We start from the raw sequence: 13,058 nt of genomic DNA on the forward strand, positions 1-13,058 counted from the left end.
TAAATAATATTAAATGTTGTACATTGAAAATATTGTATTCAATAATATGGTCACGCAATTTATATGAAATTAAATGTACAATATCGCACATGCGGTTATTCTGTATTCGTGCGCTTAAAAAAGTATTTAAGTATCCGATAGCAAAATTAATAAGTACCCACTTTAGTTTTTAGGTATACAGTAGTATTGCAATTTATGAAAATAATAAAAAAAAACAAATTATTATTATACATTATTATATTATATTACCTTAATGCTTGATGAAAACCTAAAACATAACATAACTATATACTTAATATATTACGAGTTAATATACAGCCAACATTGTATTGTGTTAAAATTATTTTTAGTGGCTATATATAGTTACGTTGTACGGCTATAATACATTGATTTTTAAACTCCGACAGTTCATGAAGTGTGCTTTAACACACGTAATGAAATAACACGAATCAAATATTAAAAGTTATAAGACATAATATTATGCAACAACAAATTGCTCGATGGATAAAAATTAAAACGCAGAAGAAATCATGAAAACATTTCAAGTCATAAATCTAAAAAATTAAAAGTTTAAATGCCAGTATACTAGCTATCCAGTATATTAATAAAATACAAATCACTATCAACATTACGATTATATATTTAATCCAAATATCAAAGTAATCGATTTTCTGTGAAATTTAATTTTGAAATGCGTTCGTGAGTCGTTGGTTATATCGGAACCTATATAATTAGTAATTACCTACTGCAGTGAAACTTTTTAATATTATAATTGTGTTCATTAAAAAAAAATCCAGAAATTCAGATGAGCCGTTGTGTTTCACAGCGGTCAACGATTGAATTGTTAGGTAGATATAATATATCAAAGGCAGAAATTAAAAATATAATTATATGTATTATTATTTATTGAACAGCAATCATATATTATGTTTTATAAACAAATAATATATATGTAGTAGATATTTTTTATAATTCAGTCCGTACATAAGACACTCATTTTATAGAAAATATAATAAAGTTAATTACAACACAAAAAAAAAAAAATTAAAAAGCTACATGATTATTTCTATACAATTATATGAGTTTATATATATATAAGAGCTACACTTAACATAAAATATACTTACATGACTAAATTTAACACAATAAAAAGGAATAATGTGATTTATATACACGTTTTATGACGTATGTATATTGTATAATATGTATAAATGTAATAATATAATATAAATACCTTATGTTATAATTTTGATCTTATCACATAGTTGTTATACTTAAAATTTAAGTTTAATTTCGAATGACCGAAATATCCTAAAAATAAACGGTTAAATTGTCTTCTCTTCTCGTTTCTTCGACTGGAGTCACGCTAACGCTCGGATCGATCTCACGCTAAACAATAAAGGACAATGCAATAAATATTTAGGCGTCATAATCATAAAAATACTTATTATTTAAATAAAAATATAATTATATTATTGATAAATTCACAAGTCTCGAGCAATACTTATATAATACTGTAATATAATGCTGTTCCACTATTGTTGTATGATGTATATACACAATACACATAACTAGAAGGAATATTTAACCAAACAGTCCTTTACCTATATAATGGCGGACTAATGGACTAACCTGCGTCGGTTAATACACCTAATAATGCCATTGCACAGAATAGATTAAATTCATTATATCATACAATATATCAAACTAAAATATTATTTATTTATACAGAAAATATTTCAGATATCATAATATAAAATATATTCATAAAGAAAATATATGGGAATATTACGAATAATAACTTTTATTTGCAATTTTTACTAATAATTGAGCCACACTGTTAACATACATTACAGTGATTATTTAGTAAATAATAATATATAATAGGTATTTACCTATTTTATTTATAATATCACCATATTGGTAAATTTAAAATAAAAGTTAAAACGTATATTATTTATATTATACACTTGCCCAATAAAAAAAAACCATTTTCTACGCGTTTATTAAAAAAAAAAAAATACGTAGGTAACATTAAAACTTTTTTTAAGCAATTCAAATTTAGGTTCCTATCTTAAAACCTTATGAACATAATAATTGTACACTGCGTGACGTAAATCACAAAACATTTAAGTATAGTTTCACCTTAACTATATCTTATTAAATGTAAGTAATAGGTAGATTGAATTCAAAACACCAAACTTGTTATTATCTAGTACCTATATACTACTGTACATATGCGATATACTATATACGTATAATCAATGGTTAAGTAAAATTAATTGTTAAATTTATTTTACTTTATAATTTCACTAAAACATCTCGTTTCCTTTATTGACTATAATAGTACAGTCAGTATAGATAACCACCTGCATAACTTGTGGTCTCGAACTTAACTTTCTATATTGCTATTAGATTAGCTGTTTTTGTAATTTGACTGTTCAGGATTAAAATTCAACAATTACAAGAGCTAAAAACTGCGATGGTAGGAGTGGTTCAATGAAATAAATGTACCTATATAGTTAACGAACGCTATGCTTTGATAATTTCGTTAATTTATCTTACGTTACATACTATTAACCTGAATACATATTCTAATACATTTTCGCAATAACAATGAAATTATCTTGAGATATTAATTTTATTAAGAAATAATCGATAATAATTGTAATGTAGGTACTTATAATATACGTTAAGGGCTGTTTCGTGTTTGATCTCTATTTTTAAACTAATATTAAAATACGAATGATAAAACAGTAATTTTTAATTATGCTTAATCCACGTTATTGTGAAGTTAATACCACTCTTGAGTCTAAGAAACCACATATATATCGTACATTTGCATGTACCTAATTTTAAGTTTCTATACATTAAAAATTAACAAATTTTTATTTGGCAAATAGAGCAAATAGATTAATTTTATTAGTAGAAGATGTTCGCTTAGATTAGTTAGATTGATAATTAAGTAAATAATTTTAATTAAGTACCTAATTATTTTTGTAATGTGTAATAATATTTATTGGTAGGGTATACTAATATATTATACAGTTGAATTTAATAATGTTATCTTTTAAATATCAGTAAAAAATGTTTATAGTAAGTCAATAAGGTCCACTTGGTTTTTTTGGTCAATAATTTTATCATTTTTACAAGATTTTAGACATAAATTGTCTATAACCTTATGATTTATAATTAAAATTAATTTTTAAATTTAATACTTATACTTTAATATCATTATGTCATGCATATCTAATTCTGGTTTATTGTACATACCGTCATGTGAGCACACGAATTACGATCGTCCCAGCTGAGCTTCTTAACACGTTTAGGAATAGCTTCGGTGGGCCAATGGGGCATTCTAGAAAATCTGCTCACTGGACTTGGAGTGGCTGTAGTCGTAGTGGTCGAAGAACCAGCAGGTGATCGGCCACCACCTCCACTACCCCTGGGTACTTGCGGTGGAGCTGGTGCAGGGAACTTGTGCCTAGATCGAGGAAGTGTTTGCTGTACTGCACCCATTTTAGCTCGACCATTTCCATTAGTTGTTCCAGGAAACATTCTAGTTGCTAGAATTGTCAAAAATTATGGTAAAATAGTAAGTCTATGTAAAAAAATTTAAAAAAGATTGGTTGTGTTCGAAATCTCAAATAATTTTTAGAATAATGTTGTATTAAAATAATTTAGTTTAAAAGTTATTCAAATAACTGTATTTGAAAATTCTTCAAATAATTAAAGTCATACTACTGTATAAAAAATACAAACTTTTAACTGTCGCAGTGTATAAAGGATCGGCAGAATCTTCTTTTGGATTGAATAATGGATTTTGCATTTTGGTGCCCACTCCAACTAAACGTTTTTCGTCATATATCGGATTGGTGCGTTTAAATCCTTCAAATTTCGTACGTACGTCAAAATTAGTTGCAGTGCCAAGTTGTTTCGGTCGTTTACTAAAAAAAAAAAGAAAATAATTGAGTGATAAATGAGTAACAAAATGTTTTGTTTTTTTAAAGTAAATTAAAATACTTTTTTTGAATATGGACGATCAATGCGATTATAACTAAACTAAGGACGCCCAAAATAACTCCGAATATCACAAATAATGTATAGCTGTTAGCAGATGTTCGACCAGCAGACCTTATAATCGTGTCTGGTAAATGTACAATAACGGGTACCGAAGCCTATGAAAAATATTAAATATTATAAAATATGAATTAAACAAAATATAAATCGAACACCTACTTGTCTCGGAGGAATTCCAGTGTCTGTAGCCACTGCTACTAAATGTGCCGTGGAGGTGTTAAGATCTGATAAATCACCCAGTACAATATCTCCCGAATCTTCAATGGCAAACATTCTAAAATATGATTAAATAAAACAAATTAAATTAAACATTACTCTTAAATGCAATTTTAGAAAAATAATCACATTTATTATTTTTAATGTGAAGTAGTAAGTTATGTAGGTACTTATGTGTTACGTTATTTTATAATATGATAAAATAATGTTATGTATTGCTATACCTAGATTCCGGGCCTCGCAATGCTAAAGTAACACGATCACCACGATCGCCATCTGCAGCTTCCACCTTACCAATCACCGTGCCTGGTAGTAATTGAGATAGAGATATATCTGGCACATAAAACTCATATTGTGGGTATCGGAATCTCGGATCCCAGTCATTGACGTTCAGTACGGTGATGTTAACAAATGCTGAAGTGTTCTGAAAATCGTGGTTATTTAATTTATACGAAAGTAAAATATAAACATTATTTAATGTATTTCGTCGTAAGTCCAAACAAATATTAATAATAATAACTAAAAATATAGGTATTTAAGTATTAGAGGATTTTCTGTCACTTTTTTGTCGATTTGGAGTTGACAGACCACATGAACGAAATTTTTCGACAATTAATATTGCTCCAAAAATTTTCGTTGCGTATGGCTATTAAACTATGGAGAACAGTAATTTTTTTTATTATTTCATTCGTTCCAATAATATTAATACTGATGTTATAAACAATTGAAAAAGTAAACATTTGGTATTCAGTTATATACGAGTATCTACAGTTTTTAAATATTTCTGTACTATGATATACTTATATTATAAGTACAGAATAAAAATTCTATTAAATAATAAATCATATAAATTGAAACAAGTCCAATCAATAATTGTAAATCCGAAAGTATCCAGAATACTAATAATAAATTACTTTAAGCAAACAAGAATATAGTCGTTGTATTTGACTGAGAAAATGCAGTTGAAAATACAGTACGTCAACCAGAGAACTCGGTGTGTTCGAAACAAATCGACGTCTCCCACACCAAAATAAGGTACCTAATTAACTAGTTTCGGCCCCAAAATTACATAAAATATTATAATGTAATATTCATTAAAATTTATTCCGTAAATAAATATAGATTATTACTATAATAATGAGATTATAGATTTATATGGAGTTTATCATCAGAGAAAGATCTGTTCACAAATAATATAGTCGTATACTCGTATAGTATGAACAAAACTGCGGAAAAATAAGGAAACGTATGTTATGCAGAACACGCGTATTAATTATATTATAAAAAATATAATAAAATATGGACAGGGGTTTGTGTCGCAAACTCGTAAAAATATAATATTTTTAAAAATACACCAGTTAGATACCTACCATAAAACTGTCGGTGGCAAAAGCATAAAACACATAATTGTCAATTGTTTCGTAATCCAGCGGTTTCTTCAAAATAATGTCACCGCTGATCGAAATCGAAAATATGTCTGTATAGTTGCTCAGCCAATACTTCAGACGCTTGTCCTTTGGCTTGTTGGTGATCACTGTCAGCAGGACACTTTCTAACGGCACATTTTCGAGCACTCCCGCTTGATAATGGTCTTGTAAAAACTGTAGTTCTCGAAGTGACGTACCCGGCCGGCTTATAGCTAACGTGGCCAGCGCGTAACGATCGGGGTTATCGAATTGTGTGGCCTAAAATATATATATATTTTTTTCAGTTATGCCTGCAATTTAGAGTTGACTAAATACATACTCGAATGACCATAGTGATCGGTTGTAATAAATCGTCTTCTGGAATGGCACGTTTGACGGTAACACTACCCGAAACTCTGTCCAGTTCAAAATATCGAGAGTCTTGAGTATCTAAATTATGACACGATAAAAAAAAATATATTAAGTTTTAATGTATGACAATTTTTTTAAATCCAATTCAAATACCAACCAGAGTTCAGGGTGTAAAAAATATTAGCATTTATACCGAGGTCTTGATCGTATGCAGCAATTTCTCTTGGAAACACCCTAAGTTTTGTGCCCTGATTATGTGGAACAAACAAAAAAAACACGGTATTATAATATTATGAAAAAAATATAATTAATAATTTTTATCATGTCCACAGTGAGTTTAATACATCCATGCATATATTTTATTTTGTTATTAAATAGAAGAAATTAAATCCAGTAAAAATTGGCTCAAATATTAGTAGGTATTATGTATATTACTATACCTACTATTATGTATACCTATTATAAATTTTGATTATACTTGTAGGTATACACTTAAAATTGACAAAGATTTGTTTAAAGTATATTTTTGCATACCAAGAGTTTGCTAATTTTGAATACATTGGTTTTTAATGTTTTTGTAGTACATTAAACTCACGGTTTCGATTATGATAATTTTACTAAAAAGTCTTAGTGTATAATATTCGTTACTTTGACAGCATTATCAGGTAAAGTAGCAGTATATCTTTCATCATAGAACTTTGGATTTTGATCATCTGCGTCAATGATGTTAACAAATATGACTGTATCTGTGTATTGCGGTGGATTTCCTTGATCCTAAAACAAATAAGTCCAATCACAAAAAATGTTTGAAGTTATTGTATGCCATATTATTATGTATAATATTATCTGTCGTTATAAATAAGTGTAAACTTAGGTACCTGTGCTCGAATACTGATAGTAAAATTTGAAAGAGTTTCGTAATCTAACGCTTTTCTCAATACCAAAGTTCCTTCTAGGCCATTGACGAAAACAAAAAAATCCTGTAATAATTGTAATAATATTAATGTCTAACTATTAATGTACTACTATATTATATTAATGATCTACTGTGCGTCTAAATATGAACTATCTGGTACAGATTCTAGAGTAAACGCATCAAATAAAAACAATTTTTTAAAATTTAGGTATATACCTACCTATATACCACGGAAGATATTAATGTTTTATTTATAATTTTTATATATTTTATTATAAAAGTGTCACACTGTCATATTATTATTCATATATATATTTTTTATATAAATTATTTATTTATAATTTGAACAAGAAAACTGGCAATATACTACTACATATTTCAATTATTGAATTAAATTAAATTAAGCCTTTTCGATGTTAAAATTAGGAAGAGTATTTGGTAGTGGGGCCATGGCTCCTCATCCCACCTTATTGGATCCGTCACTATATGACTAAACTTAAGTTATAATTAATATACATACTGATATTATAAAAATTTTAAAATCGTTATTTGATCATATTATATTCTATTATATTAGTGTCCGATTCGTTTACAATGTTTACATGCACATGTAATATAACATACCTCTAAGATCGTTTTATTTCCACCTATGAAAATTGGCTGCACAAAATAGTAAATACACAATCGTATATATAGTATAATATAGTATATACAGTATAATTTTACGATCAAAGAGTTTGTAAAGTAGAGAAAAAAAATATTAAATATAATATTGTTATTGTTTATGTATAAATATCTTATCAAACAAGCCACGGCACATAAATAGGTACAATAATAAGGTTGTACCTATACATGTAAATATTAAAATATGTAATATGTATAATAATATATAGAACTCGTTAATCAGTTACAATTCAAATAAAATATTTATAAATATGTAATAATATATAATTATGTTCCTTGTCGATTCGATAAATAATAAAAATTATAGATATGTGTTTAACTTACTGAATGCGGTCCCGGAAGCACTGTATAGTGTACAGTGGAAAATGGACCGAGTTGATCAGCATCGACTGCTTTGATACCCTGGAGCACTCTGGTCCCGACCACGGTCACCTGTAATGATAAACGCGTGGAAAATAGGATTAAAATAGAAACGTGGCAGTATATATACACCTAAATAAATAATGACAAATTCCCATAATAGACATATAACTGTAAAAAAATCAACAAAAAAATTCTTGTTTTAAATTAAATCACTCATACCTCAGATATATTGAGTACATAAGGGGCATTGACAAATATGGGAGCATTGTCGTTGGCATCGGTGACTCGAATACTCACAGGAATCGCAAAGTTCTGGAAACACGCACGAGGTTAGATATACAATATAATAATATTTTACTAAAGTGCTTTTTCTTTTCCGGAAGTCCGAAAATTACTTTATATTTTATCGTAGTCTTACTATAGTAATATAATAATTATAATTAGGGCTAAGCAAGTAGGATCCGATGATCTTTGGAGTATAGTTTTTATAAGTAAGCATTAAAGTGTACATATTGAATATATTATGCGTGATTCAGATACCAATAAAATCATAAACCTACGAGATTTTTATTTTATTCTTTTTTTAGTTTTATAGATATTTTTTACATATTTTTATTGAATATGAATAATTTTTAATTTTTATACTTACGTAAGAAAAACATTTTATTAATTTGAATATAAATTGTATAATTGTATATATTTACTATATGCTGTTGAAGTATAGGTATAAAAGTAATTAATTACGAGGTTTGTTGCATAGTATAATATAATACCTATATTATAAAAAGTCGATTGATTGTAAATTCATGTTTAGCTGCTATTGATCGATATGGTAAAATATTATATTGTTTGACTCTATTCTATATCATATTATTATTTATTAACTATTAAATCCTGTATATTAGTTATCAAATACAATAAAAACATGGCTAAGCGAGTGTTTATGTAATATTGTAATGTACAAAATTGTTTATATTTATACCTATTTTATAAACAACGGAAATATTTAATTTTTACATCTTATTATTGTGTATTATGTTTATTAATACAATACATATTTTAATAATATTATAGGTAAAATAAACGTAATAAAAATAAAGTTTTCGAATATTTTTAAAAGCATTTTTAATGTAGAATATAGGTATTTTTACAATTTGCTATTTTCATTGCATTATCATACTATTAAGTATTACATATTAATTTATTATACGTATAAACGATAAAGAACCTTTTATACAAAGATATATAAGTAAACCATAGACCTTATACTTAGGTTAGGTTAAGTATAAGGTCTATGAAGTAAATTCAGATAACAGAAACATGTATATCTAACATCTATAATATGTACAAATATAAATAAATACTTAAGACATTTTTATGTAAATAATTTGTGATTTTATAGCAATAAGGACTTACTGGATCGGCTGTATGTTTTCTCTCGCAAATTACATTTACGTAAACGGAAGATGGTCCTGAAATACCCTGCATTGGAACATACGTGGCATATTAGTATTATATAATTGGTTTTTTTATAGCTAAACATCTGTTATGATAATAATAAATTTATAATCGTATAATATACTTCTTTATCCAATAGTTTCGTTAGAGTGAGTTCTTTTGTGCCGGGCAGAATGGCTATCGGACTGTCTACTTCTTTCAGTGATAAATTTATGTTTCCAGTTTCGGACGTGTCTCCGTTTATCTTCAAAACGCCTATAAAATTTAGGAAATTTAAGTTATATTGCTATAATTGTAAAGAGATAACAAAATAAATATAAGTTCATTGTACCAATAATAGATCCGACTGGTACATCTTCGGACACGAAGAAGCTTTCTGCCGAACCGCCGTTTTCTAAATAACATCGATTGTCCACCACAGCTATAAAAGTTAAATTGAATTAAATATTTGCATAAAAAAAAATGTACAATTTGAGTCATTTTTGAACGCATGAATGCTAATAATGATTATAACTTAATGCGTATAATATTATGATTGAAAATCTGATGATAATTATAGCTATAACAACTGTATAAAACTTAAATTTATGTATAGAACTTGATGGAAGAATATTTAGGAATGGTTTAAAATTAAAAAGAATACGTTACCCAGGAAAAAATTCAATGAATTTAAATTCTTTTATTATTCTTTTTTTTTATTTTTTTTTTTGAAACCTGAGTAAAACAATGAGATGGAAAATGCTGCTTTCGCCAACCGTAACGAAAGCATGTTCCTATGTACAGATGGTAAATAAGTATATAGGCAACAGGTGCCAGGTGGCTGTTGAGGAGCTCAAGTGTATCAGCGCACTGTATAATATTATAGGTATGTTTGGAGTAACAGGAAATCCGTTTCGGATTTAACCGAACAAATCGCTACCGATGCACGCAAGATTCTCCTCACGGTGTATAACTCATAAAAGTACAGCGTTTCACGTCACTTATATCATTTATATATATGTATTATGATTATATGTGTTATTCGGGGGAACGATATTTTTATATATTATCACAAATAACTCAATATACCGTAACGTGTCGCTCGAGAACTATTAGAAGTATTCGTTAACTTGTGATGTTAGCAAATCGGTTTTTTACTATTGCAGATAGACTCCACTATTAATTAAATAATAAATGTTAAATGGATAATTTTGTTTAATTGTTAATCAGGCAATATATTATATAAGAAATACAAAGTAAACAGAGTTAATTAATTAGGTAATTATATTTTTTTAAACGTAAATAATAAATTTATTTATCCATTCCAGTTATTGAGTTGTTGTATAATATTAAGCCGAGAACTATAAAAGCCATGGAGATACCGCGATGAGTATATTGTCAGTTGTAGTGTACATTGTCTACATTAAAATATTTAATGACATAATTTTATAATCTGCATAATATAGGTATTTACTAGGTAATAAATAGAGGTTGCTCTCGATACCTATAAGGTATAAACGTTTTTGAAACTGGCCATTATTAGTTTTCATTATAATAATATTATGTTAATGTGTAATACCACCATAAACGGAAAATCACCACACAATCAACGGAAAATTTTAAATTTTCCGATAAAATGTTTTAATAAATATATTAAAATCCAAATTATTTCAAATACACGCGTATTTGGTTTATTGGTCAACGAATTTTATCAAATTACTTGCCACTGCCGTAGAAATATTGCAATGTGTCGTTGTACTCTATTTCACATTTAACTATACATATGTACTTTGTACATTGTACCTATATAATATATTAATATTATATGCTATCGATAATTCTTACGAACCCACAAAAATTATATGTAATGGCTATAACATAATAGTCTCTTAGTTTAACTCATAGGTAACAATAAAATCTAATTGCAATAAAATATTGATATTTGTTCTACTTATATTATAGTTTAAACCAAACATTTTATCATGAATATTCAAATGTTCTGCACATATTAATTATGTTCAGCAGTATTATATCAATTGATGTTAGTCGTTAGTTTATGTAATTATTTTTCAATTTTATTATAGTTAATTAATGTTGTCATTCTTAAACACTTGCAATTCGTCAGTAATTTTTCTCGTTTATAATCATGATGTGTAGTCAATGCGAGTACATCTGATTTAAATTTATCGAGGCTGAATATATACAGTGTAAATTCCAAAATATTCATTATAACAATATAAAATTAAACATTTTATTGATTTCGAATTCATTTACTATATTTATATAAATTATTAATCATTCGTTGTTAACTGTATCTATAAAATGTTGATCAGCTCATACTAAAAGGGTTTAGACGAGTTTTTATAGCCTAACATATTTATTTTATTACACGTTTTACCTATAATAATTATTATTTCGTTTCAGCTACGAAATACCAGATTGTTATTTTGATGTTTATTTACTAAGTGGTTTTTCTTTCTATTTTCTTGACAGCTTTATAGATATTTCCAAAGGAAAGCGTTGCCGTTAGATACAACAATTTCATATTTTCGAATTTCACCAATGTCGAAACGAAAATATTTATGATTTTTAATTATATGGATATGCTAATTTGATAATTCGTAGACACGCACCTACAACAGCTATACATATACATCAAAATAAAATAATAATACTACATTAGTATACACTATTATATTTAGGATAACTATTCAGCAATTTCGAGCCACTTGTTAAACAGTCGTGACGACTACCGTACCATCAGATTTATCACATATATAAATGATAATATACACAATATTATAATACGTCTGAACACATTATAGCTTACTTTTCTAAAATAATTTTCACATGGACGTAGCGTCGTATCGGACAATGTGAACGTTTCACATTTCGTCGAAATCAAAGGATTATTTCGTGATCATCTTTGAACGTGTAATTGTTTAATGAATTATTCATTTCGTATAAATGAGTACTAGAAGTACGTGTACCCAAATCATAATCAAATACTATAAATTATATTATTGTGTTGTACTGAAGATCTGATTTTCCGGATACGGTAAACATACACGGACGTATACAAACAAAACACGTATTATTACTGCATGTTTATTATTTATACTTTAAAATGCCTGAAGTAAAGTAAAGATATTATGATTGAATGATATTTTCTACAGTTTTTAATGAAACGTAAATAATGTTCTGTTCACCTCCACCAATAATAACAATTCAAATGGCTTATATAAATATTATTGTATTCGTTAAAAGGATATAGTTTCTATTATAAGTCAGCAATCTTTTGGTTAATTATTCATTTATTTTATTGTTAATTGTTATTATAAAATATCAAATATTATGCAATTTTTCATTTAGACTGAAATCATTGTATTCAACTAATTCTATCTACCTCTGTAATTTTTAGGTGTTTACGTGATCCTTGTTTAAAGACAAATAATGAAAGTTAAAACATTTTGATCGAATACTATCATCTCTTTTTTTCTATTACTCTAAAAAAGTAATTTTGGTAAAGGTATTATACACCTACACTAAATATATCAAATATATGTCATAAGATTTTCAGAGTG

The 13,058-nt window shown here is 27.2% G+C and overlaps 1 protein-coding gene across 2 annotated transcripts in view; it reads right to left on the bottom strand.

Annotated features, from left to right (window-relative positions):
• Positions 1 to 955: 955 nt before the first annotated feature.
• Positions 956 to 13,058, bottom strand: part of LOC114119153 (cadherin-related tumor suppressor) — a 43,292-nt gene continuing 31,189 nt past the window's right edge. For both annotated transcript variants that reach the window (XM_050197088.1, XM_050197087.1), the window contains exons 3-18: positions 9,827 to 9,916; positions 9,620 to 9,750; positions 9,454 to 9,519; positions 8,257 to 8,349; positions 7,999 to 8,106; positions 6,953 to 7,054; positions 6,723 to 6,848; positions 6,232 to 6,322; positions 6,043 to 6,152; positions 5,667 to 5,981; positions 4,521 to 4,720; positions 4,240 to 4,354; positions 4,024 to 4,178; positions 3,763 to 3,947; positions 3,274 to 3,566; positions 956 to 1,389 (exon numbers count right to left, since the gene is read on the bottom strand). In XM_050197088.1, coding sequence (XP_050053045.1) covers positions 1,312 to 1,389; positions 3,274 to 3,566; positions 3,763 to 3,947; positions 4,024 to 4,178; positions 4,240 to 4,354; positions 4,521 to 4,720; positions 5,667 to 5,981; positions 6,043 to 6,152; positions 6,232 to 6,322; positions 6,723 to 6,848; positions 6,953 to 7,054; positions 7,999 to 8,106; positions 8,257 to 8,349; positions 9,454 to 9,519; positions 9,620 to 9,750; positions 9,827 to 9,916 — 2,258 coding nt within the window. In that variant the 3' untranslated portion in view covers positions 956 to 1,311. The remainder of the gene's footprint in view (positions 1,390 to 3,273; positions 3,567 to 3,762; positions 3,948 to 4,023; positions 4,179 to 4,239; positions 4,355 to 4,520; positions 4,721 to 5,666; positions 5,982 to 6,042; positions 6,153 to 6,231; positions 6,323 to 6,722; positions 6,849 to 6,952; positions 7,055 to 7,998; positions 8,107 to 8,256; positions 8,350 to 9,453; positions 9,520 to 9,619; positions 9,751 to 9,826; positions 9,917 to 13,058) is intronic.

This window comes from Aphis gossypii, chromosome 1 (assembly GCF_020184175.1).
Source record: "Aphis gossypii isolate Hap1 chromosome 1, ASM2018417v2, whole genome shotgun sequence".
Lineage (NCBI taxonomy): Eukaryota > Metazoa > Arthropoda > Insecta > Hemiptera > Aphididae > Aphis > Aphis gossypii.